Source organism: Poromitra crassiceps, assembly GCF_964638095.1.
Source record: "Poromitra crassiceps genome assembly, chromosome: 18".
NCBI lineage: Eukaryota > Metazoa > Chordata > Actinopteri > Beryciformes > Melamphaidae > Poromitra > Poromitra crassiceps.
The window spans coordinates 31996368-32024147 of record NC_139636.1 but is presented as its reverse complement, the minus strand read 5'-3'; the positions used below and the strand labels follow the sequence as shown (position 1 = coordinate 32024147).

The 27780-nt window shown below is 44.6% G+C and overlaps 1 protein-coding gene across 1 annotated transcript in view; it reads right to left on the bottom strand.

Annotated features, from left to right (window-relative positions):
• Positions 1 to 276: 276 nt before the first annotated feature.
• The window catches only part of uba2 (ubiquitin-like modifier activating enzyme 2), a 38387-nt gene continuing 10883 nt past the window's right edge, over positions 277 to 27780 (bottom strand). Inside the window, exons 7-17 of the mRNA XM_083654200.1 lie at positions 25666 to 25733; positions 20360 to 20481; positions 20120 to 20219; positions 18381 to 18532; positions 16534 to 16627; positions 15345 to 15457; positions 14137 to 14292; positions 12029 to 12125; positions 9360 to 9465; positions 4437 to 4579; positions 277 to 638 (exon numbers count right to left, since the gene is read on the bottom strand). Of these exons, the coding sequence (XP_083510326.1) occupies positions 418 to 638; positions 4437 to 4579; positions 9360 to 9465; positions 12029 to 12125; positions 14137 to 14292; positions 15345 to 15457; positions 16534 to 16627; positions 18381 to 18532; positions 20120 to 20219; positions 20360 to 20481; positions 25666 to 25733 (1372 nt within the window). The 3' untranslated portion in view covers positions 277 to 417. The remainder of the gene's footprint in view (positions 639 to 4436; positions 4580 to 9359; positions 9466 to 12028; positions 12126 to 14136; positions 14293 to 15344; positions 15458 to 16533; positions 16628 to 18380; positions 18533 to 20119; positions 20220 to 20359; positions 20482 to 25665; positions 25734 to 27780) is intronic.

Here is a 27780-nt window from a genome sequence, read left to right as displayed (position 1 = left end):
TTTTTCTTCTTCTTCTGTAACCTGACAACAAAGCACAGAAAACACCCTGACTTGTGTAGCATGAGAAATACAGTACGCTTATAAAAAAATACAAAAAAATACAAAAAAATGGGGGGGGAGGGTGTTACCATCTCAAGAGAAGCATATTATAGGGACCGGAAATGAAGAAAAATAATGGAAAAAGGGGACTAGCAACTTTTCAAAATGTTTGTTTTTATATGTATAATCTATTTACAGCATCATGTGAGGAGGAAAGCTGAGGGAGTATGAAAGGAGGGAAACAAGGTCATGACGAAAGATGGACCAGAACAGTTAAATTGTTCTTCGTCAATGTTTTTTTTTTTTTTTGCCAACCGTCAAAACGACAAAAAATATCCAAGAGTTCTCTGTCTCTTAGGAGACCGTGGGGGGAGGGGGCTAGTCCAGAGCGATGACGTCGTCGTCGTCGTCGTCATCATCGGTGGCGGCTGCGCTCGATTGGTTGGTCCGTGGGCGCTTGGCGGAGGCCTCGCCGGTCTCTGCGTCCTGGTGCTTCCTCTTGGTGCCACTGGACGCCGCTGCGGCCGAGCTCGAAGATGCTGCCCCCTCCTCCTCCTCCTCGGAGTCAACGATCATGATGTCGTCGGCATCCGCTGGAGCTGAAAGAGGCCGGACAATAAAACATTTTATTATAATACTATAATACTTTATTATAATACATTCATAACACACTAACACTTGAGGGTGTGTGTGTACTCTAATAACATAGAATAAAAAATATGCATATTTGTCATATTTGTCTCTTTTTCGTCAAATCCCAGTTAGCACTACCCTAGTCTCCTAGTCTCGCTGGCTAGCCTCCTCTCCCTTCCGTCCGAGGAGTCTGGCGCCGCAGGTCTCCATAGTGGGATTGCGATGGGCGGCGCTTAGCGGCAGTGCCCTTGGAAAATAGTTTCCAACAATCCAATTTGCCGTTTTCAGCGTGTAGCAACGAGCTAGTGTGTAGGTTTCTGCCGTTAGCTTGCTAGCTAGTTAGAGTTTTCACTGAGGCGGCAGGGCACTGTTTACAGCGACACACAGGGAGGAGGGAGCGGAAGCCGCTCTGATTGACATGGTCGGAGCCAATGACAGAGCTTGTAATAAGCCGGGAGCGGACATCCGGCTGCCACCGAAACAGTCGCTCCAATGGGAGAGCAGAGTAGAGCAGGGGAGGGTTTATCCCAGTTATGGAGACCTGCGGCGCCAAACTCCTCGGACGGAAGGGAGAGGAGGCTGGCCAGTGAGACTGGCACTACCCCAAATCATAAGACTGTCACAAAATAGCCTACGTTGTCCCATAAACATGTTGCTACCGCTTTTTTTACTTCTTTTTCACCCTCAGCCTGGCGGAGCTTTTATTTTGAAAAGAAAATGCACGCTACATCTCTCACGAACATCTCTCGTTATATTCTAACAGTTTGTTTGAAAGTAATTTTGTGGTTATGGCCAAAGTGGCTGCCGCAAACCATTTCATTTCACTTCCTGATCTGCCCCGGCCCGCACAGACTATAATCATCAAGACAACACTGGCCGATTCACTCGGCGTTCAAGCGAGACTACTCGCCGTTGGTCTCATCTACTATTAGAGGTAAAATGTGAGGCATCGATATTAAACTTAGAGTGTTTAATAACAATCGAAAATCTTGCTCATAGCTGCTTTAACATGTAGGCATTGCCACGCAAACAAATGCGGGACTTCTTCCGGATTATAGATTCCAAATCTGCGGGAATTGCCGAAAATATGTGTCATACCCGTAATTCTGCATCGAATTGTAGGCCGTGCAATATAACATACACATCATAAAAATATTCACTTAGGCTGGCTATTTAAAACAAAGGTGTGTGGAAATTTAATTTGAGCCTATTACAAGGCAAATTGTGTTGGGAGATAATTTCACCGGACTTGGTGTCCGGGAGATCTTAATTTGTCAGACTTTGATTCATTTTAACGGTACCGGATAATGGAAACACTGCTACATAGGCTGGGTTATTTGTGCTTATGGATAACCATAAGTTAGGGCTGCTCGATTATGGCAAAAACCATAATCACGATTATTTTGATTGATATTGAGATCACGATCATTTAACACGATTACTCATTGACATTGAGAACATCATGAATTTATTCAACATTGACACTGACTTTTCTTTTTAAGATTGATGTCTTTGGATTTTAGATATAATTGAAAATAAATAAATAAGTGAAAATAAATAATAAAAGTGCAAAGATTTAAAAATAAAATAGACAGTATATGTAGGCCTACTATGTTGCAGTGAACTGCCACAACCAACTGCAACTATTAATCTACATTCAATATGTTGGTAAACATCTGAACTAGTAGTCCTTAAACCTCACACTAGCCAAAATAGTGTCGCAGAAAATGACGTGTACACTATCTGTGACCAATCAGTGAAAACGGTATTTATTTACTGTTGTTTAATTAGGTGGAATGAAAACAGTCGGGACATGTTGCCGACAGCAAATTAGTGCTTTCATATTTCATCAAAACTAACCAAATGAGAACGTTATTGAGTAACGTTTGTTTACATTACATTAAATTAAATTACTCATTTGGCAGATGCTTTTATCCAAAGCGACTTACAATAACACGTTTAGGTTCATAATAGGCTACTGTTAATGTTTATCTGTGAGCTCTTCATCAGTAGGCTAAATTAAACCATCCTGCCTCGCAGGATTGTTGCAGCAATTGTTGCTGTTATTTTAATTTGTATGCAGTGATGCAACATGTGGAAAACAAAAGCGTGAGTCATAAATATCAAAGGGTGTAATTTATCACGGAGAACATCTTACCGGCGCAAAACAACGCTGCGCCATGGTGCCAATATTGCCAATTACCTACTTTACGGAGGACTTTACACCTAGTAAGAAATAGGTGTCAAATGTAAGTTCTAACTTAGCTGTTGAATATGCGGTTGCATTGTAAAGTGTCCTGAATCGATGACTGTGTTGCGGTGGCAGGAGTTACGGAGCTTTGTCTTTTTGTTCGTTTATTGCTTGGTCATAGACCACTTTGTGAGTGGATTTCAAGTGATTCAACAAATTAGTCGTGTTGCTTTGGGGTGCAGCCACGACCGCGTAACAAATCTTGCACACTGTGTTTGTTCCAAGTCTTACTCAGCGAAACCATAGTGTTTCCACACCACAGACGTTTTACCGCTCTTCTCGACCACCAGCGGCTGTCTTTCTGTGACTTCTGTCTTCTTCTTGTGCTACCACGGAAATAAGCAGGGAGGAGAAACGTGCCGTGGCTCTCTGTTCACATGACAGTCATTCACAACTCGAGCTGAAACCAAGCGGTGTGTGTGTTGGGTTTTGGGGGAGGGGCCGAGCACACCGCTGCAAAGGAAGGGGTGCGCTTGATTTACAACAAGACAGAACGAGAGTGACAAGAGCCGCAAAATCGTTTTATGTCGATTATCTTGTTTTCATAATCGTGGAAAGCCCAAATCGTAATCTAGATTAAAATTCGATTAATCGCCCGGCCCTACCATAAGTCGCACCTACAAACTTGGATCAGAGAAAGGCTCACCTGGCAGAACGTGTACCATTAAGGCTCAAGTCTTTCACGCAGAAACCCGGGTTCCAATTCGACCTGCAACAAGACCTGTGTGTGTGTGCTTGTTGTATCTGTGTGTGTGTGTGTGTGTGTGTGTGTGTGTGTGTGTTTGCTGCTTTCCTGTCTACATACGGTCCTATTAAATAAAGCCCAAAAAACAATCTTAGGAAAAACAGAAAAAGGGGAAAAAAATGTGATCAGAGAAGAATCAATAATGTCTCGATTATGAAAGTACACCAAGTGATTCACTCTTCTGTTATAACTCCATTATCACACATCGGTGATCAGCTCACCAAATGTGCACCGCTGGCACTCAAACTGGACTTATTTCAGTTGTTACTTCTGACATTATTTGACCTCAAGACACATGGCGAGCCTCTGTTCTGGGTCAAAATAAAAGAGCCCCCATCTCCAAAAGTGCCTCAAACGGCCCCAAATCTGAAAGGGTCTTTGAATTATGAATCAAGATTGGAAAAAGGAGCGCCGACACTTCCAGGTGTACCATGGCAACTTTATGGAGGAATGCTTGTTGTATCTGTGTGTGTGTGTGTGTGCTTGTTGTATCTGTGTGTGTTTGTGTGTGTGCTTGTTGTATCTGTGTGTGTGTGTGTGTGTTTGTGTGCCTGTTGTATCTGTGTGTATGTGTGTGTTTGTGTGTGTGCTTGTTGTATCTGTGTGTTTGTTGTATCTGTGTGTGTGTGTGTGTGTGTGTGCTTGTTGTATGTGTGTGTGTGTGCTTGTTGTATCCTTGGCGCTGGGTAATAGGAGTCATGGACATGCTAGAGTGGAACCCTAACAGCAACAGTGGCCATGATAGTGATATTCTCTGCCCCCACTAACCTTTAGAGGAGGTGGAAGGCTGGGCGGAGTCCTTATTGCCGTTGGTGATGCTGTTCGCCTCTTCCTGGTTAGAGGGAGGGGGCGGGGCTTTATCTGGGGCATCGCCCACCACCTCAAACTCCACATCCTTCTCTAGCTCCTCACTGGAATGTGAACAGACACAGTTTTCATTTGACTCACTACAGAACCATTATGAAATAATGTATCTTAACAGAGATATCACCAGGGCCCGAAATTCACTTTTTGACTCACCTGAGCGACCAGGTGGCGGGTAGATGGAGAAAATCCACCCATTAGGGATGTTTTTTTACCGGTCGAAATAATATATCGCATTTTTGTCACATAATACATAATATATCTAGGGCTGTCCCGAATACCGTATTTAGAGGAGGAGGGTGGGGGGTGTTACAGAGGAACAAACAAACATTAACGCTAGTTGTAGGCTACTCACTTTGAGTTGAAAGGATTCTCAGCTCAGCACCGTCCGCTCTGCGGCTCATAGTCTACTTTCTTGCAGGCTTATGAACTCGTGGAAAAAAGTTCCTCATCTGTTCTCCTGATGGTCGATTTTGATCCAACTTTTTTTTCTCAGTCTGATGTGCGAATATTATTTGCCACAAAATGTGAATTATAGGTGGGCTCAGCTCAGCAGCATAACGTTAGCGGACTTGCCTGCATGTTCACTGAGCTTGTCAAGAGAGCTGTGTAAAAAAATAAACTAGAACGACCGCAACGCAGACTTATGCCTCCGCCATTAGTTCATTCTTCAGTCCAAGTGGATGTTGGAGCCAAATAGGAAGAAATTGCATCAAGGCGTTTCTTTGCAGAATTGGATATTTGAGCCAAATGTGAAGAAATTTAGTCAATGTGTTACTGAGATATGGCGTTACCGAGCTTGAAAATGGCATTTGTTAGGTCACTGTGACCTTGACCTTTGACAACCAAAATGGAATCAGTTCATCCTTGAGCCTAAGTGAATGTTTAAGGCGAATCTGATGAAATTCCGTCCAGGCGTTCCTCAGATATCGCGTTAACAAGCTTGAAAATGGCGTTCGAGAGGTCACAGTGACCTTGACCTTTGACCTTTGACCACCAAAATCTAATCAGATCATCCTTGAGCCTAAGTGAATGTTTAAGGCGAATCTGATGAAATTCCGTCCAGGCGTTCCTCAGATATCGCGTTAACAAGCTTGAAAATGGCGTTCGAGAGGTCACAGTGACCTTGACCTTTGACCACCAAAATCTAATCAGATCATCCTTGAGCCTAAGTGAATGTTTAAGGCAAATCTGATGAAATTCCGTCCAGGCGTTCCTCAGATATCGCGTTAACAAGCTTGAAAATGGCGTTCGAGAGGTCACAGTGACCTTCACCTTTGACCTTTGACCACCAAAATCTAATCAGATCATCCTTGAGCCTAAGTGAATGTTTAAGGCGAATCTGATGAAATTCCGTCCAGGCGTTCCTCAGATATCGCGTTAACAAGCTTGAAAATGGCGTTCGAGAGGTCATAGTGACCTTGACCTTTGACCTTTGACCACCAAAATCTAATCAGATCATCCTTGAGCCTAAGTGAATGTTTAAGGCGAATCTGATGAAATTCCGTCAAGGCGTTCCTCAGATATGGCGTTAACAAACATCCGTACGGACGGCCGGCCGTACGTACGTACGTACGGACGGACAACCCGGATCCATAATGCCTTCGGCCTGGCTTCGCCGGCGGAGGCATAAAAACATACTAACTACTTACTAACTTAACTTTACCACTATTCCTTCAGATGTTGTAGCTGTCAGACTGTGTTGCATAGTTGATTGCTCTATTGCTGACAAAAATGTGTTCTTGTAATGCCTACCCCACACTACAGGATTTTCAAATCCTTGAAGATTATAAAAATCTTGAGAGCCCACACACTACAGGACAGAGAGAGCCGATTTTTTAACATTTCAATCTTGGGACACACACACAATCGCGTCTGTTCAAACGCAACCCCACACACTAGAAGATTATGCCGAAGATTCACCTTGGAAGCAGGGCTCGACGTTAACTTTTAAAATGCCTATTCAGTGTGCGCACCGGGTGTAGTAGTGTCATTTCGTTTTATAAACAAATTTTATTTTTTGTTTTTATAATGCATTTGCACTGAAAGGATTTGTTTAACTAATATTTGCGCGGACAGCCGCGTCCATTCGGGGTGTAGGCCTACTGTGCACGGCCAGGCGAAAACCGTCTGCACAGGTGTCTTGTGGAGGGGCGCGTCTGCTGATTTGACTCACTTTTCCGTGCGGACACTCGCCGATGCGGGAAGCTGAGACCTAAGCGCTTGTTGTAGGCTACATGCTTTGCAGTATAGCATTTAGTTTTCCGTCCCGTTCAAAGACGCACGGGTATTTCACCTCGATGACAATTTCCTCGTTCTTTGTTTCTGTGCGGGGCTGCGAGCGGACGCGGACCAGATTATTTTGCGAAAAACTGTAATGGAAACGCAGCTACTACTGGCTCTCTGCTCAAGATGCAATCGCCTGTCGGGTTGTAAATATCTAACATGTTAGATATGCCCGATTCACAATCGGGAAGAGGCAGTCTTCCCGATTGTGAATCTTTGAACCCCACACACTACAGGATCATTTGGGAAGATTATCTGCCCGACGCGCTTCAAATCGGGAGCACCCCCGAGAAAATCGGGAGGGGGGAATCTTGGCCATAATCTTGCAAATTATCCTGTAGTGTGGGGTAGGCATAAGTCGCTTTGGATAAAAGCGTCTGCCAAATTATGTACCGTAAATTCCGGACTATAAGCCGCGGCTTTTTTCCCGTTTTTTGGCCTTTTTTGGCCCCTGCGGCTTATATAACGGTGCGGCTTATCTATGGATTTTTTCAGCAAACGGCCACTCGGGAACCTCCAAAATCTATGGATGTTGGTATGAGGCAGAACGAGAGCAAGACAGACATTACGAGAGCGAGACCCTGATTGGATGATGTTGCAAAAAATGTGCCTCGCGACCTGATTGGAGCACTGTGCCACTACGGTAAAACACCCTCCCTCCTCCCTCGCTCCGGGGGGAAAATGGCAGCGATTGAGCCTGAAAGACAGTCTGAATGAAATTGAATGTAACATTCCCAATTCTATGTATTACATTCTAAAAAACTAACGGCAACATTTTGGAAGGCTAAGCCACACAACTAGCTCGTTGTAATCTAACATCATGCTTCAAAAGATGGAGAACTGGCTGTGTTACGACGATGGCGGCGAGAAGAAGAAGGAAAGAAGGAAATCGAGCAGCAGCACGTAACCTTGGCATCAGGGTGTTGACACAGAGAGCAGACGGCCGAGGTGCCGTTCAGATCCGACTGAAGGCTCAAGTTTGCCAGTGGATCCTGACAGCGTGGAGGAGTGTCAAAACATCCACGATCACCAACGGGTTCCGAAAGGCTGGACTGCTGCGTGATGAAGAGGAGGACGCCGCCACAGCTGAGGGCCTTCAGAGGCTGTTCGATTCCGACAGTGACGAAGAGGAGTTCGTTGGTTTTGAGAGCGACAACGAAGGAGAGAGGAGAGTGGCTGACGAAGCCACCCTGAGCCTGTTCGTTTCCGACACTGAAGATGAGGACTTTGGTGGTTTTAGTACGCAGGAAGAAGACGAAGATGAGGATTAATGACTTGACTTTTCTGGTTACAGCCGTGTACTGCACCTTAGCCTAAAAGATGAAGACGAGGATTAATGACTTTTCTGGTAGGCTGATTACCGTATATTTTAAGCAGCCGTGTTACTGCAACTTTAGGCTTACGCGCTTACTGTCGTGTTACAGGCACTTTATTTTGCACTTAAAAAAAACACATTTAATTTAGCCATTGATATTGCCTCGTCAAGCGCTGTAAGCTTTGTTTTTTGTTATGGTACTACTGTAGGCTATAATGTAGATCAGTGGTTTTCAACCTTTTTCATGCCAAGGACCCCTAAATTTACACAGCACAGTACATGTTCTGTAGCTACTATTGCACTAAATGGTAACACTTGAATACGTTATGCAAATATGCAACTTGTTTTGTTGAAATGTTAATAAATGGGAGCTTCCCCAAACAGCCATCTCTTTCCCGACAATCCCCTCTGTGCACGAACCCTTACATATGGTAATTAAACATCAAAACACCCGCGGCTTATAGTCCGGTGCGGCTTATATATGTAAAAAACAGTCAACTCTGCAGGTGCGGCTTATACACCGGTGCGCCTTATAGTCCGGAATTTACGGTAATGTAAAAGCTGTGTGCCGGCTGCTACTTCATAACGTTATAAACAAAGTAAATGACTTGAATTCACTTGAACACTTGTAAAGTTACTCAACACTGTAAAGTCACTCAACACTGTAAAGTTACTCACACTGTAAAGTTTGTTCTGCGTTTGTTCTGTCACTGTGTGCTGCCTGGGTGCGTTTGTTCGGTCACTGTGTGCTGCCTGGGTGTGTTTGTTCGGTCACTGTGTGCTGCCTGGGTGCGTTTGTTCGGTCACTGTGTGCTGCCTGGGTGCGTTTGTTCGGTCACTGTGTGCTGCCTGGGTGCGTTTGTTCGGTCACTGTGTGCTGCCTGGGTGCGTTTGTTCGGTCACTGTGTGCTGCCTGGGTGCGTTTGTTCCGTCACTCTGTGCTGCCTGGCTGCTGGGTGCGTTTATTTGATCACCAAAACAACAAAACATACAGGATTCATTTGACATGATGACTTTTGGGAGCCGCCACGTGGCAGCTGGCAGGTACTCCCGGGTTGACCCCTGGCCGTCACACGCCAAACCTCAAATCTAGTCGCCATTGGCGCTTGTTATTTTCGGGCCCTGGGCATCACCACATGCACCTGTACATTCTCTCACACACACACACACACACACACACACGCACACACACACGCACACACACACGCACGCACACACACACGTACGTGTGCAGCACATTGACGAGGAGGGTGTAGTCTTGGAGGAAGTCGTCAGCTTGGAGGCGGCTGCCGTTACGGATCCCAAAGTCAGACAGGAATTTACCGTTGTTGGCTGTGAGTGGAGAGACGTCAGGAAGAGAAATCACACAAACACACAATAATAATACTGTGAGTGGAGAGACGGCCAGGAAGAGAAATCACACAAACACACAATAATAATAAACAGACGGCCAGGAAGAGAAATCACACAAACACACAATAATAATAAACAGACGGCCAGGAAGAGAAATCACACAAACACACAATGATAATAAACATGTTGCTAATAAACCCAACTCTCCAAATGTTTTTGAGATTGTGGCTCACAATGGAAATTAGACCAATTATTTATCTCATTCTCCGCCATAGACGTCCATTTTAAGTTATCCTTTGAAGTTATCCTCCATCTGTGTCCGTGACGGAGCATTGCTCGAAGTTTAGTGAAGCATTTAGTGATAGTTTAGGCTATGGATCGGATTCTACTTCTTTTTCCCACCAGATATCCGATCCAGCGATTTTGGCCGGATCGCCTCCGATACTGAGTATCGGATTGGACCATCCCTAGTTTACACCAATGCGACTAGATGAGACAGCGGACCGTTTCCATAGCGACTGTCACTTGCGCTTTTCTACTTACCGGTACTTACTGCCACGGCTTTTTTGCAGCTGGAGTATTTGTAGCAAATAGTAGCGTTTTAACATCCACCACTACTACTGTGCCTCAAGTAGCCTATCAGATTTAACATGACACCTCCACCACTACCGTGCCTCAAGTAGCCTATCAGATTTAACATGACACCTCCACCACTACCGTGCCTCAAGTAGCCTATCAGATTTAACATGACACCTCCACCACTACCGTGCCTCAAGTAGCCTATCAGATTTAACATGACACCTGCACCACTACTGTGCCTCAAATAGCCTATCAGATTTAACATGACACCTCCACCACTACCGTGCCTCAAATAGCCTATCAGATTTAACATGACACCTGCACCACTACTGTGCCTCAAATAGCCTATCAGATTTAACATGACACCTCCACCACTACTGTGCCTCAAGTAGCCTATCAGATTTAACATGACACCTCCACCACTACTGTGCCTCAAGTAGCCTATCAGATTTAACATGACACCTCCACCACTACTGTGCCTCAAGTAGCCTATCAGATTTAACATGACACCTGCACCACTACTGTGCCTCAAATAGCCTATCAGATTTAACATGACACCTCCACCACTACTGTGCCTCAAGTAGCCTATCAGATTTAACATGACACCTCCACCACTACTGTGCCTCAAGTAGCCTATCAGATTTAACATGACACCTCCACCACTACCGTGCCTCAAGTAGCCTATCAGATTTAACATGACACCTCCACCACTACTGTTCCTCAAATAGCCTATCAGATTTAACATGACACCTCCACCACTACTGTGCCTCAAGTAGCCTATCAGATTTAACATGACACCTCCACCACTACTGTTCCTCAAATAGCCTATCAGATTTAACATGACACCTCCACCACTACTGTGCCTCAAGTAGCCTATCAGATTTAACATGACACCTCCACCACTACTGTGCCTCAAGTAGCCTATCAGATTGAGGTGGGATGAAAATATCTGGTGCGCTACTCAGTCAGAACAGTCTACATGAGCGCCTGCCTGGCCAATACTGGCGCTTCAACGCTGCGTAGAGCGTGTTCTGCCCACAACTGCAGTGGGATCCATAATAACGGACTGCCCCTACCCCACGTGGGTCAGCTGACTTTGCTACAATTGGCTGTTGAAAAAGGTGACGTACTCAAAACAGCCCCTGCAACTTGGCAAGCTGAATCGTTTACACCACTGCAACTTTCCCTGCAAGCGTTTTGTCTAGTTGCAGATCTTTGGTGTAAACTGCCCTTAGGCCTTGGCCACACTGATCCGTCAGAAAATGGACAGAATGGATAGACGGATAGATTTATGTCCGTTGCATGTACAAGTAACCTACTTGTACAGCAGGTGGCGGTAAGCACCTTGAAGGTGTGAGCGACCCGCCTATAAACCGAGAGAAGAAAGCTGGCGTCAGCTAGCTGTTAGCTATGTGCGCTACGTTACTTATGTGGCAATAAAATGCCACCGAATGACCAGATTAGATGGTGAAATCAGACGGTGACACTGACTATCACGTTGTACAACAGCGGGATGGTGTACACAGCATTAATTATAGCCTCCTTCACCGCCTCGGCCGCCATCTTCTTTGAAAAGTTGAAACAAATCTCGGAACGCCTCCTCTCGAGACCTCGACTCCGATTGGCTAAACGGACAGTGACTATCCGACCATCCGATACGTCCATCCAGAAAAGTTCATCCCTCTTCAACTTTCTGTCCATCAAAACTACCGTCAATGATCAAAACGTATGCAAATTTTCTGGATACGTACGCTTCTGAGTGCCTCACGGACAGTCGGACAGCTGTCATTGAAAATTAATGGAAGTGAACAGAGAAATGAACGCACACGGACAGACACCACGGATCAGTGTGGCCAAGGCTGATCCTTTCAAACTGCCAACAGCTTTTTTCCGCATAAGAAAGTGAATGGATAAAAGCCAGTGTAGGGTTAGGGCACGCCTTTTCTCTTTCCCTCCTCCTTACCTTCTGTCTCTCCCTCCTCTGAGGAGATGAGGATGGTTCCTTTCCCGTCTTCTATCTGAACATCTGGGGCCACCATGCCGAACTTCTCCTTCAGGATCTGAAGCAACAGACCAAATATCAAATCAGCACCATCTGAGCACGGCAAGGGTATTACACTAGGGATGCACCATATGGATTTTTTCCAGCCGATGCGATAACCGAGAAATATCGGCTTCTCCTGGCCGATAACCGATATGATATTCTGATAATTATTATATATATATATATATATATATATATATATATATAAACGGTTTTCACCAGAGCGCAACCCCACAGCACTTCTTTTTTCTCAGCATTCGGCAAACTGCAGAAATATTCACTCGACATCGTTACTTTTGTTTTCGCTGCTCAGCTGTATAGACGGTTTTCACGGAATGGTCAGTCCTGCACTTGAATGTTTTTTTTTCTTTTATGTCCATAGCAAACACTGCAACAGGAAGTGAGCGGGGGTTCAATTTAGAATGTTTTTGTTGTCAAGTTAAAACCATCTATCTATATATATATATATACATATATATATATATAGTTTTTTTATGTATTATTTAAAAAAAGTTCTTAACCTGTAATTTATGCACTCCTGAAGGTAAGAAAGACAAAAGGCAGATGCAGTGAGCATAGCTCTGACCTAACCAAATCTAACTGACATCACTATTGTGAACACAAAACAAAGAACACTTCTGATATAATATATGATTGTTTTAGTAAAGTGTATCACTCAATTATAGTCAATACAAAAAATAAAGGCTTTTATACTGTAGAACTGAAAGCTTATGACTGCTTAGTCTGCAGATAAAACACAATGACAAAAGGCATAGTAATTTAGATTCTATTGTCATGTTACTGATCTGCTCGAATTTTGCAGTGGGATCAGTCCTCAGTCAATGGGGCAGACAATACGGTGTTGCTCTGTGCTTGTGTTTGTCTCGTCTTTTTGTGCTTTGTGGACAACTCTTTCTGCCTGCTCAACTATGACAGACAGGCACGAACCTACTACTCATTCAGAATAACCAGCCTGATTTGCACTTTTCTGTTCTTGACCACTGAAGGACGTGGCTGCTAATGCTAACAGCAGCTATGCTAACAGTGGCTATGCTAACCAGCACAGCCACAAGCGTCCACCGAGGAAAAGAGGGAAGCGTAGTGGCGTCTTAGTACGGCTACGACAGAGGGAACATTGCTCTCCGCTTTCCAGCATAATCCTGTCTAATGTCCGTTCCCTGGTCAACACACAGGACCAGCTGGCTACTCCCATCCGAGCCAAGCGTGACGCTGCAGAGAGCTCGGTGCTCTGTCACCTGTGGTGACATGAGGGTTGCCTGTGAGGAGCTGCTAAAGTTATAACTAGCGTTAATTACTACAGCCGTGTATAACCCAGACCACCGTCCCTATTTTGTAATAGATAATACAAATTGTAGTTAATGCTAATGCCTGACAGCTACATATTAGCACTGCTGTAACCTTGGCTGTCACTCATTTACTTTGCACAAGTTGACAGGCAGCTGCAGCAACAGTGATGAGACCAGACGTGCTCAAACGCGCTGCTGGGAACCCGCTAAATAGACTACTTGCACAACTCCACTACTTCCTGAAATGAGTAGGGCATAGTGGTTTCCTGTCCTACAGTATTGGATGAACTGATTAATGTCAGGTGTGCCTGATCACTGTTGTTGTGACTGCAGCAGTCAGGCACACCTGACATTAATCAGTTCATCCAATAGTGTAGGACAGGAAACCAAGATGCCCTACTCATTTCAGGAAGTAGTGGAGTTGTGCAAGTAGTCTATTGCAGTGTTGAATTTTGTGCAATTCGACCAACAAGATCACAGTTTATGTATCTCCAGCACTCACGGGGTGGTGCATGGGGGGAACGGGCACTGCACTAGTTTGGTTCAATATAATGAACATTCATTTTATTATTTAACGTGATTTCGCTTATCCGAGCCATATCATATCGATGTAGAAAAAATCCTTATGATTATCCAGATACTGTATTGATTTCAACCATAACGTCCAGCCCTGGTTCCTTCCCTCTTTTGTGGGATCAAGATGGCGTAATGTGGCATTACCCTGTCCTGCAGGGAGAGGACCATGGTTTTGTGGACGTTGAGCTTGACGGTGACCTCGGGCTTGCTGACGCAGACGTAGCAGTTGGGGCTGGGCCGGTCCAGGATGCAGGGGACCAGCAGCTTCTTCCGGACGTTGGGCCGTTTGTTCAGGAAGATCTGGAGACATGGCAGAAAGAGATCCACATTGAAACTAGGCATGGGTCGATTTCCGGTTTTACCGGTTCGGTTCGGTATACGAGCCCAAACCGGTTTGATCACGTGCAAACCTAAAAAACCTAAAAACCTAAAAAAAAAAAAAAAAAAAAAAAAAGAAAATTAAAGTTGTTTTTTTGCCAGTCCATTCTGATTGCACTATTGTTCGTATTAGCCTCTTCTCAAGTTGCACTAGTAGGCAAAAGTCTTATTTTGTTTATTATGTTGATGTTTGAAGAAAAGTTAAGCTGAATAGTTATGAGAAATAAAAACAGTGTGTTGTTACAGTTAAAAGGTTCTGCTTATTTGTATTCAGTGTTCGTGCTGGTTGGCAGCATACCAGCTTAGAGGTGCATTATCGCCACCAACTGCAGCCGCTTTGATACGTTTTTTTGGGGAATATCGAACCGGTTTCAAAATGTTCAAACCGACCCATGCCTAGGCCCTATATTGTGTGAATTTGTGAGTTTTGAAGTTTATAAGGCAGCTCAGCTGTAAGCCAATCCATTCTGATTGCACTGCTTGTGTTTTTATTAGCCTTTTTCTCAAGTTGCACTATAGGCAGAAGTCTTATTTCATTTATTATTTTGATGTTTAGAAGAAAAGTTGAGCTGAATAGTTATGAGAAATAAATACAGGGTGTGTTTGTTACACAGGTGTCCTGCTTCTTTTTATTCAGTATCATTGCTGGTTGACAATACCAGCTTAGAGGTGTATTATCGCTATCAGGTGGACTGAAGTTGCACTACAGACAGTTATGGGCCACACTCGGGAGCCCTGCTTGGAAAAAAAAAAAAAAAAAAAATTTAATTACAAAAAAAATCGGTATACCGGTTCGATCCGGTTTAGACAGCAATATCGAACCGGTTTTAAAATTTTCAAACCGACCCAGCCCTAATTGAAACAGAGACGACGACAGAGTTGGCAAGGACTATGTTTACATGCACAGAGGATTACAGTCCTTTTTGGATGATGAAAAAGCTGAGTTGTGGATGGTTAATGGCAGCTGAACTAACCGTGCGACAGGATTCCAGTTCTCCAGACAGGATCTTGAGGCCTTCCAGCACGATGAGTCCAGCAATAACGGCGTTGGTCGTAGCGATAGCTGGGATGATGTTACCTGCCATGGCTGAACCGGACAAACAAATCAACAAACAAACCAAACATAACTTGCATACCAAAGCAAATTCACAAGATTATGCACATCTATCCATCTAATAATTCCAGGAGTGTCTGTGCACACAATCATTGTGATGTCATCAATGAGTGATAATTCCAGGAGTGTCTGTATGTATGTATGTCTGCGGCGCACAATCTTTGTGATGTCATCAGCGAGTGATGTCATCAGTGATGCAAAGTTGAGTGTGTTAATCTTTCACCCATGGGGGTGGGGGGGGGGGGGGGGTGCAGAAGTGAGGGAAGTAATTTATTTGAAAAATAGACTCTGGGACAGCCCTAACATTTTCCCCAGCTTCCTGTACAGCGCGCCTCTCCTGCCACCGTCACTTCCTTTTCTGCGTCCGTGCTCCACTGTTTACAGTCTGAATAGCAACTTGCACCACGACTTTCCAGTCATTTCCCACTGTTGTTATAAGAGTTGACGTCTTCTATGCGGTGTGTTTATGCGTTAACGTTATTAGCAAATAGCCCAAACGGACGCGGAAAAGGAAGTGATGGTGGCTTCCGCTTTCCTTTTCGGCTATTCACTAATAACATTAACGCATAAACACACTGCATAGAAGACGTCAACTCGTCTTATAACAGTGGAAAATTAATGGAAAGTCGCGGTGCCAGTTGCTATTCAGACTAAACAGTGGAGCACGGACATGGAAAAGGAACTAAGTGGGTGGGCCTCAATTATGTATGTATGCATGTATGTACATATATATGTATGCATGTATGTATGTACATATATATGTATGCATGTATGTATGTACATATGTATGAATGTATGTATATATGTATGCATGTATCTATCGACCCATTCCCCTTCCCCCCAGAGTCCCCTGACGGGTATTGCACTAGTTTAATGAAACGGAGCAAATACCACATCCTAGTTTCTCCCCTGAGGCCGTCTTAGAGCCTCTGAAGTTTGTCAAGTAACATTTTAAGTTACCGTACTTCAAAAATGTCTTGTAAAACTCAAATTCACTCCAAGGTAACCAATTCCCTAGTGGGGAGACAGAGACACTACAGCCAACTTACACTTGACGTCGAAGCGACTCTTCATGTTCATGCTAAAGATGTGCATTCGCAGGTTGGCTGCTGCGGTAACGAAGTCCATGGCTGCAGGCTCGTCCTGAGAACACCACATGCACGAGGATTAGCCATTCAAAATACACGTGTGTGTGTGTGTGTGTGTGTGTGTGTGTGTGTGTGCATTTATTTCATGGTGTCATGGTTACAATCCTGAACTGCATACAAAATTACCAGGTTTCTTATGATGGCTGAACTCTATCCTGCATTTTTACAGCACAATATGGCTTTCAGCATTCATTTGAAAATGCTGTGTTGAGATCAATATTCTACTACACCAAGTAGGAGCTTTAAAATCGAGGTGAAATGGAAAATGAGTTTTTAACTATTTTAGATCACATCCCTGGTCAGAGAGTGCACCTATTTAATGATGTATGCCAAACAAAAATCAAATTTCTTTGTTTTTTTCACATCAAAAGTCAACCATGTTGTCTTCATTCATAATGAAATCTACAGTGTGCTTATGTCAGCTGGTACTATCAAATTTCAACCCAATTTCAAATGAACCAACCAATAATATCATGACATGACCGCTGGCCATCAATCTTCATGGCTAGGAGTAAATTCTGAGCAGGCAACATGGCTTTAGCCAGGCATGTCCAAAGTCCGGCCCGGGGGCCAATTGCGGCCCGGCGGACAGATTTTAAGTGGCCCTCGGCTTGTCTCTCAAAATATACTATATGTGGCCCTCCACACAGTACTGGTTAATCAAGCAAGTTCAATTTGTATTTTTTCCCTTCACCTAACGATGATAAACACTATCATACAGTTTGTACAAGCACCAAGTAGGAACAGCACATGCAGAACTAATGTTTTCACATGGTCAACAAAATACTAGTACAATAAAAATACAATTGTATGTGATTTTTTATTTTATTTTATTTATAACCCATATGATGTGAGAAGCACCTGGCCCCCCGGCATTTTCACATGATCTAATATGGCCCCCATTCAAAAAGGTTTGGACACCCCTGGCTTTAGCCAACTGGTGTCTCCACTCTCCCTCTGCTCTGAGGAGCACTGAAGGCAGGTGGTGTCTCCACTCTCCCTCTGCTCTGAGGAGCACTGAAGGCAGGTGGTGTCTCCACTCTCCCTCTGCTCTGAGGAGCACTGAAGGCAGGTGGTGTCTCCACTCTCCCTCTGCTCTGAGGAGCACTGAAGGCAGGTGGTGTCTCCACTCTCCCTCTGCTCTGAGGAGCACTGAAGGCAGGTGGTGTCTCCACTCTCCCTCTGCTCTGAGGAGCACTGAAGGCAGGTGGTGTCTCCACTCTCCCTCTGCTCTGAGGAGCACTGAAGGCAGGTGGTGTCTCCACTCTCCCTCTGCTCTGAGGAGCACTGAAGGCAGGTGGTGTCTCCACTCTCCCTCTGCTCTGAGGAGCACTGAAGGCAGGTGGTGTCTCCACTCTCCCTCTGCTCTGAGGAGCACTGAAGGCAGGTGGTGTCTCCACTCTCCCTCTGCTCTGAGGAGCACTGAAGGCAGGTGGTGTCTCCACTCTCCCTCTGCTCTGAGCAGCACTGAAGGCAGGTGGTGTCTCCACTCTCCCTCTGCTCTGAGCAGCACTGGAGGCAGGTGGTGTCTCCACTCTCCCTCTGCTCTGAGGAACACTGAAGGCAGGTGGTGTCTCCACTCTCCCTCTGCTCCGAGGAGCACTGAAGGCAGGGCAATCCACTTGCATCGCCTCGTCCCAGATATGCCCACTTTTCAACAGTCCAATCAAACTCCTCTACATGCGATGTCCCGCCTCTCTACCCTGTTTGACCCCCTTTCAGCTGGACTAAGTGTGCGTGTGTCTTACCTTGTCCCAGACCAGCTCGGCCCCGTCACCCTTCTTCTCCAGCTGTGAGCGCAGCGTCTCCACGCTGTGCCTGAACATCTGGCAGCAGCCCCACACACCCAGCACCTGCTGCTCCTTCAACCCTGAACCCCGAGACTCCTCCTGAGGACAGGCTGACAGACACACGCATGCTAGGGTTTCATCTCGGGGATAAAAAAACGGGATTCCCGGGAAATGCCATCCAACCCATTTCCCCCGTTTCCCGGGAAATTAATGACGGTAAACCGGGATTTTTTTTTAAATGTATTTTTACATGCAGAACATATTGGAATAGGCCTATATTTAGAAATATGCCGACAGTTTACTTTCTTAAATGATAACCTATGTTTTAAAATAACATGTCATATATTAGGCTACTGTAAGCATTGTAAGTCATTAAATGATCACGATGTATATGCATTTCGGAGACATCAAAGTGGATCAATCAACCAACAATCAATACATTTTATATTTATATGGCACCAAATAATGAGGTATCGCAAAGCAGATTTTAAGATTAAATACTCTCCGACAACAATGCTACAGGCAGTAATTTGAAATTTAATATCCTTTGCAGAGTGGAATTAATTTCAGAATTAATTTCGGCGTGTTTTGGCGAGATGCGCCTTTGTGCGCGGGTGGAACACACTGACAGCTTACTGCACCTAGCCTAATTAATAAAAACAAAGCCCACAATGTTTTTTTTGACACAGTGCACCTGAACACAACATGCAAGACACCCGCTGAATAAGTGTCCAAATGTTCATGTCATTCTGGCCTATAGAGGGTATGCATGTGATGTCACAGAGGCAGAAGTCACTGTGGGGTCACGCCCACTGAGTCACAGCAAGACTGAGCTTGAATGCAGTAATCAGCCTAGATAACTGACACCTGCTGCTCAGGGAGGAACTTGACACTCATTTTGACACTCGTTCCCGATTGAGGGGGCGTGTTCCAGTGGGTGTGCATACCCTCTATACTCCCCTTCTGTTATAGCATTTCAGTCTGGAATATGCAATATCTTTCAATAATCTATGATTTAGCTGCTAAATTGTCAAATACCGCCGTCTGCTCGCTACCCAGGCACTTATGTATGTACTAACTTAACCTAACTAACTATCCGGTGTGCACAACATTGTCAGCCTAAACTTCGGCTGACACCCCAAAAACCTACAATCCGCTACAGAAAAATGTATATTGATTGTTTACTAACTGGCCCCTGGCCTTCTATCATTTCACGAAAGTGGCCCCCGGGCAAAGCAAATTGAGTATCCCTGCTCTAACGGCTAAACCTAACCTTCACTAATAGATACTCTTATCCTGGCCTGACCCTGTCCATAATAAATCTAAAACCGTGCCCCGAATTCTAAAATAGCCCCTCAGATTTTCTCACATGAGGGACCGCTAACTGACAAAGATTAGACCAAGGAGCCCCATTTGATATGATTTTGTCCCACGGTCCCCATATGATAATATTGATGCTTTTAGATGTTTTATTACAGAAGGTGTATAAAACCCATGACCCAAATATTCATTGTGTTACTTATGAATGGAATTATAGCTAAAATAAATTACCCTCTTTTTGGCTGGGGACCCCCTGGAACCCCCTCAAGGACCCCTGGGGGTCCCCGGACCCCCATTTGAGAACCACTGCATTAGAGGAAGCTAAAATAAGAGGGAGTTTAAATAAAAAATAGACTTAGATAAATATTTAGTCATACCGTGGTTCTCTAGCTGCTGCCAGTCCAGAGGCAGAGGAGCTCTCCTCTTCTTCCACAGCTTGTCCATGGTCAGCAGGTACATGATGTCATCTTTGAAGAGCTGGGGAGGGGAACCAATCAAAAACAAACTTGTGATGCGAGTGATGACGATACGCGGAGCTGCTTAAATCGCTCAAACCGACGTGTGTTCAGTTTCAAATAAACACTACACTGACTGGGTGTGATGCGTTTCTCTGGTACCTTGGTGAAGAGTTTGACCGGGTCGTATCTCGTGGAGCGTGCCCACTCCTTGGTGGAGATGCGCTTGATGTCCCCATCCTTTTCTGAGTCGATGGCGCGAGCGGCCGTGTCTTCGGGGTTCCCTGTATTGACACAAGTCGCATTCAGAGACAGTGTGCAGGATGCAGAGTCGCAGTCAAGTCACTATATCTCCAGTCCAGTCCGAGTCACCAAAGAAGAGTCTGAGTCGGGTCCCCATTACCCAAGTCCGAGTCCTCAAAGTTGAGTCTGCAGGCTTGGAATTTCGTCGTTTTAGGGGCAAGGCCAATTGGCCTTCGGTATCACACATTTTTTAGGGCACAAACATTTGTCACCAGATCGCACAGTAATGTGGAATCACATCAGAAATCAAACCACATCACATCAGAAATCAGACCACATCACATCACATCAGAAATCAGACCTCCTGTGACAACAATCAGACCATCAGTGGTGGCATGGCTGCGTAATGGCTCCATCAAAATACTATGGCTGCTTTGAGGGGGCAATGCTATTAGTGATTAGACCACTGAATTATTACTGCAATTATTATGAAAGAAATGACTGACTTATTGTAGAGAAGGAAGGCTAGGATAGCTATGAGTGAGACCTGTTACAGTACAGTTACTGGAGAGAGAGAGACCCCTACATAAAGGAAGGCTAGGATAGCTGTGAGTGAGACCTGTTACAGTACAGTTACTGGAGAGAGAGAGACCCCTACATAAAGGAAGGCTAGGATAGCTGTGAGTGAGACCTGTTACAGTACAGTTACTGGAGAGAGAGAGACCCCTACATAAAGGAAGGCTAGGATAGCTATGAGTGAGACCTGTTACAGTACAGTTACTGGAGAGAGAGAGACACCTACATAAAGGAAGGCTAGGATAGCTGTGAGTGAGACCTGTTACAGTACAGTTACTGGAGAGAGAGAGACCCCTACATAAAGGAAGGCTAGGATAGCTGTGAGTGAGACCTGTTACAGTACAGTTACTGGAGAGAGAGAGACACCTACATAAAGGAAGGCTAGGATAGCTGTGAGTGAGACCTGTTACAGTACAGTTACTGGAGAGAGAGAGACCCCTACATAAAGGAAGGCTAGGATAGCTATGAGTGAGACCTGTTACAGTACAGTTACTGGAGAGAGAGAGACCCCTACATAAAGGAAGGCTAGGATAGCTGTGAGTGAGACCTGTTACAGTACAGTTACTGGAGAGAGAGAGACACCTACATAAAGGAAGGCTAGGATAGCTGTGAGTGAGACCTGTTACAGTACAGTTACTGGAGAGAGAGAGACCCCTACATAAAGGAAGGCTAGGATAGCTGTGAGTGAGACCTGTTACAGTACAGTTACTGGAGAGAGAGAGACACCTACATAAAGGAAGGCTAGGATAGCTATGAGTGAGACCTGTTACAGTACAGTTACTGGAGAGAGAGAGACACCTACATAAAGGAAGGCTAGGATAGCTGTGAGTGAGACCTGTTACAGTACAGTTACTGGAGAGAGAGAGACACCTACATAAAGGAAGGCTAGGATAGCTATGAGTGAGAAATGTTACAGTACAGTTACTGGAGAGAGAGAGACACCTACATAAAGGAAGGCTAGGATAGCTATGAGTGAGAAATGTTACAGTACAGTTACTGGAGAGAGAGAGACACCTACCGTAAATTCCGGACTATAAGCCGCACCTTTTTTCCCGTTTTTTGGGCTTTTTTGGCCCCTGCGGCTTATATAACGGTGCGGCTTATCTATGGATTTTTTCAAAAAAAAAAAAAAAAAAAAAAAAAATCTCTCTTTTTTAGCACTCTTTCTAACTATAAATCCACTTCTGTTTTAATTTCCTCTCTTGCCCTCTTTTCACCACACTGTATGACACTGTATGACACTGTGTGCACTGTAAAAAACAACACAGGTGGTGTTGTGTTATGTTGTTTTGTTGAAATGTTAATAAATGGGAGCTTCCTCAAACAGCCATCTCTTTCCCGACAATCCCCTCTGTGCATGAACCCTTACATATGGTAATTAAACATTAAAACACAAAAAAAAAAAAAAAAAAAAAAAAAAAACATTAAAACACCCGCGGCTTATAGTCCGGTGCGGCTTATATAAGAAACAAATAGTCAACTTTGCAGGTGCGGCTTATACACCGGTGCGGCTTATAGTCCGGAATTTACGGTACATAAAGGAAGGCTAGGATAGCTATGAGTGAGAAATGTTACAGTACAGTTACTGGAGAGAGAGAGACACCTACATAAAGGAAGGCTAGGATAGCTATGAGTGAGAAATGTTACAGTACAGTTACTGGAGAGAGAGAGACACCTACATAAAGGAAGGCTAGGATAGCTATGAGTGAGAAATGTTACAGTACAGTTACTGGAGAGAGAGAGACACCTACATAAAGGAAGGCTAGGATAGCTATGAGTGAGACCTGTTACAGTACAGTTACTGGAGAGAGAGAGAGACCCCTACATAAAGGAAGGCTAGGATAGCTATGAGTGAGACCTGTTACAGTACAGTTACTGGAGAGAGAGAGACCCCTACATAAAGGAAGGCTAGGATAGCTATGAGTGAGACCTGTTACAGTACAGTTACTGGAGAGAGAGACCCCTACATAAAGGAAGGCTAGGATAGCTGTGAGTGAGACCTGTTACAGTACAGTTACTGGAGAGAGAGAGACACCTACATAAAGGAAGGCTAGGATAGCTATGAGTGAGACCTGTTACAGTACAGTTACTGGAGAGAGAGAGAGACACCTACATAAAGGAAGGCTAGGATAGCTATGAGTGAGACCTGTTACAGTACAGTTACTGGAGAGAGAGACCCCTACATAAAGGAAGGCTAGGATAGCTATGAGTGAGACCTGTTACAGTACAGTTACTGGAGAGAGAGAGACCCCTACATAAAGGAAGGCTAGGATAGCTATGAGTGAGACCTGTTACAGTACAGTTACTGGAGAGAGAGAGAGACACCTACATAAAGGAAGGCTAGGATAGCTATGAGTGAGACCTGTTACAGTACAGTTACTGGAGAGAGAGACACCTACATAAAGGAAGGCTAGGATAGCTATGAGTGAGACCTGTTACAGTACAGTTACTGGAGAGAGAGACACCTACATAAAGGAAGGCTAGGATAGCTATGAGTGAGACCTGTTACAGTACAGTTACTGGAGAGAGAGACCCCTACATAAAGGAAGGCTAGGATAGCTATGAGTGAGACCTGTTACAGTACAGTTACTGGAGAGAGAGACACCTACATAAAGGAAGGCTAGGATAGCTATGAGTGAGACCTGTTACAGTACAGTTACTGGAGAGAGACCTACACAGTGTACCGCAGGGATGACGTGTTTTTGTAGGCTTACCCAGAAGGCAATGGGATTTTTGTATGGGAATTTCAGTTAAATGCATGAAATAAGGTCTGTGGTTAACATAAGTTTATGAAACAGCAAAGTTTGCGTTCAGCAAGATAATCTTCACAAATGAGGACCACTTTTATGACTTTTTAAATAATTATTAATCTGGGTAAGGATAGATTAATGACTGGTTGTTAAACTTTTAACAGGAAGATGTTTGATGTAACACCCTGACTTACTATGATTGTTTATTGATGTTTTTGAACTAGTCATTTGATATAGTTTTGATAATCTTTTTCTACAAGCTAAGGTCTTGCAGCGGTGATGCTGCTCCACCCTCTGCCGATCTGGGGAGAGCTGAAACTGGCTCCATGCTTCCTCCGAGACATGGGCAGTTAGCCAGCCACTTCTTTTCACCTGACAGGGGAAGCTTCACCGGTAGGACATAGCACGTGGGAGGTTCACGCTATTCCAACCAGTTCCCCTCCCTCCGAACAGGCGCCCTTAACGACATGCAAACTCCACACAGAAAGGCCCTTTTGACGACCCCACCCGGGCGGTGGGCACTCGAGGACATGCGGACGGGCACGCATTCCTTCAGCGTTCACAGCGTCCCAGGTGAGAATCGAACCCAGGACCTTCGAGCTGTGAGGCTACAGCGCTTACCACTGCACCACCGTACCCCCCAAAATGTTTGATCATTAATATCTACTTTTAGAAATGATATAGGCTGAAATCCACTGTGCATAATTGTGAAAGTGTCTTTATTGACAGATGAAAAGGCTGTTATTTACCCTTTGTCACCACCAGGGGCCAGTTGCACCAAGTGGTCTTACGACTGGTCTTAAGCTACGCCGGTCATAACTTTACGACCTAACAGCTACGCCGGTTGCACCAAGAGGGCTTAAGCCTTCTTTTCACTACGCCCAGGCGTAACTCTTACGCCTGGTCAGGAGGAGGCGTAAGGGTCTAAGGGTAAGGGTGCCTGCCTGTAACAGAGATCTCCGTGTCTATCAGCGGAGACCTGCTGTAATTGAGTCCTTACCGTCCTCATCATCGTAACGTCGCCATCGAAGCATGACATTAGATTATAACGAACTAGTTGTGTGGCTTAGCCTTCCCAAATGTTGAGGGTCGTTTTTTAGAATTTAATACATAGTATTGGGAACGTTACATTCAATTTCATTCAGACTGCTTGGCACTAATCGCCGCCATTTTCCCCCGGAGCTTCCACAGGAGGGGGGTGGGAGGAGGGAGGGTGTAGTGACGCACATACAGTAGTGGGTGACGGCACGAGGCACATTTTTGGGCCAATCGGGGCACATTCCCCGGCAATTCACATGGACGCGCATTGCTACGACCAGCGTAGTTAAGACCAGATGTAAGCCCTATTGGTGCAACAGGCGTAAATCCACTCTAAAGACTGGTCTTAACTAAGACCGACGTAGGAGTTACGACCAGGCATAGTTAAGACCACTTGGTGCAACCGGCCCCATGGTGAGTAAATATATGTGTAACTAAAACCATTAAAATTCACAACCGGTCCGCAACTTTTTTTCCCCATGTATCTACCGGTTCCTTGGCGCAAAAAAGGTTGGGAACCCCTGTGTTACATAACTGGACAGTCATGTAATTCAGGTTACAGCTCAAAAACATGTTTTAGTATCACTAACCAAATCGATATTGAAATTAATCGAATCGGAATCGAATCGGGATTAATCGATTCGGAACCTTGTGAATCGGAATCGAATCTATTCTTGAAATTTGAACCAATACCCAGCTCTACACCTGAATATACAGCATGTGAGTTAATACAGCTGAATATACAGTATGTGAGTTAATACAGCTGAATATAGAGTATGTGAGTTAATACAGCTGAATATACAGTACGTGCTGGAAAATCATCAGTCCTTATTGTGAAACGACTGTAAGGCTGTAACTCACATGCAGCTTCTGGGTCAGCTGTGTCGGGCGACACCTCCTGATCTGCGTCCTCTTCTCCAAACAGCTGACTGAGAAACACAATGCACAGTAACCATGTTGTTAAAAGGGTATACTGCACATGGTATATCTACCCATTGACAGTAAATATAGTGGACCAACTGAGCCAATTGTTTTTGACACTGAAAAATGAAGCCCACTTCCTGATATTGTTTGATTCCGTTCGATTGGATGAATGGATTTTCCTGGTGCATTGTGGGAAATCTGTTCAAATCTGGAGCCGCGAATACAGGAAGGGGTTGCGAGCGTGGACGGGACTCGGGGGAGTGTCCGAATTGCTCTCTGAAAAATTTCCTCACAGCCACCTTTGTTCAAGTTGTTGTCCCCGCTAGCTTACGCTTTCTAACGAATGTTGCTAACGTTAGTTGCTATTGCTAGCCTTGCTCCATTGCTCTCACAGTGCATACAGTAGCCCGAAGAAAAAGCCAGAGAGTATTATTTCCTCCAGACCTCGCGTCACCAGCCTGCCGCTTGCATCTTCCTATCTTCCACAAAATCAAGGTAATCTTATTTTCTAACGTAATTGCATAGCACGACATTAACGCTAGCTACATGTCCATTTGTCATTACAGGAGGACTAACGTTAGAGTAGCAGAAGTTAACGTTATACAACGTTAAACAGTATTGCATGCTGCACAGATTCGGACGTAGACGGAAAACAAAACGCAGTTCTGTTTACCTACCTCTTTGAGATGAGGCAGAGCATATACTCATCTATGTAGCACTAGCTCTATTGCAGCGGATTGGGTGTGATCAGCCCTTCCTCGGGCAACGTTGCAGACAGAGTAGGAAGGCTGATCCGTAGCGGCTGCTTCCGGGACGCGGGTCGGGGTTAGGCATGGGTCGATTTCCGGTTTTACCGGTTCGGTTCGGTATACGAGCCCAAACCGGTTTGATCACGTGCAAACCGAAAAAACCTAAAAAAAACCTAAAAAAAAAAAAAAAAAAAAAAAAAAAATTATTATTTTTTTTTTTTTTTTTTGCCAGTCCATTCTGATTGCACTATTGTTCGTATTAGCCTCTTCTCAAGTTGCACTAGTAGGCAAAAGTCTTATTTTGTTTATTATGTTGATGTTTGAAGAAAAGTTAAGCTGAATAGTTATGAGAAATAAAAACAGTGTGTTGTTACAGTTAAAAGGTTCTGCTTATTTGTATTCAGTGTTCGTGCTGGTTGGCAGCATACCAGCTTAGAGGTGCATTATCGCCACCAACTGCAGCCGCTTTGATACGTTTTTTTGGGGAATATCGAACCGGTTTCAAAATGTTCAAACCGACCCATGCCTAGGCCCTATATTGTGTGAATTTGTGAGTTTTGAAGTTTATAAGGCAGCTCAGCTGTAAGCCAATCCATTCTGATTGCACTGCTTGTGTTTTTATTAGCCTTTTTCTCAAGTTGCACTATAGGCAGAAGTCTTATTTCATTTATTATTTTGATGTTTAGAAGAAAAGTTGAGCTGAATAGTTATGAGAAATAAATACAGGGTGTGTTTGTTACACAGGTGTCCTGCTTCTTTTTATTCAGTATCATTGCTGGTTGACAATACCAGCTTAGAGGTGTATTATCGCTATCAGGTGGACTGAAGTTGCACTACAGACAGTTATGGGCCACACTCGGGAGCCCTGCTTGGAAAAAAAAAAAAAAAATTAATTAATTACAAAAAAAATCGGTATACCGGTTCGATCCGGTTTAGACAGCAATATCGAACCGGTTTTAAAATTTTCAAACCGACCCAGCCCTAGTCGGGGTCTTAATCGGCCTTGGCTGGGTCTACTGGGCGAGGGTGTATGATGTTGAGAGACCCGAAACACCTTACGACCCCAGCTAACATCACTGATGATGCGTCCCAGCGCATGCCGAAGTATGTATTTTGAATTGTATTATTCTGGCTCCCCTGGCCAGTGACACTTAGGAATAGACTAGGTGACAACCAAGTATAGTTTGGTGACGAGCTGGAGAGACAGTTGACGGTCGGAGAGACGGCACCCGGTACGGGATGGGTTTAGCACCCCAGCCTGGCTCTCTCGTGAGGGAGAAATCCACAAATGCTACGGATTAGC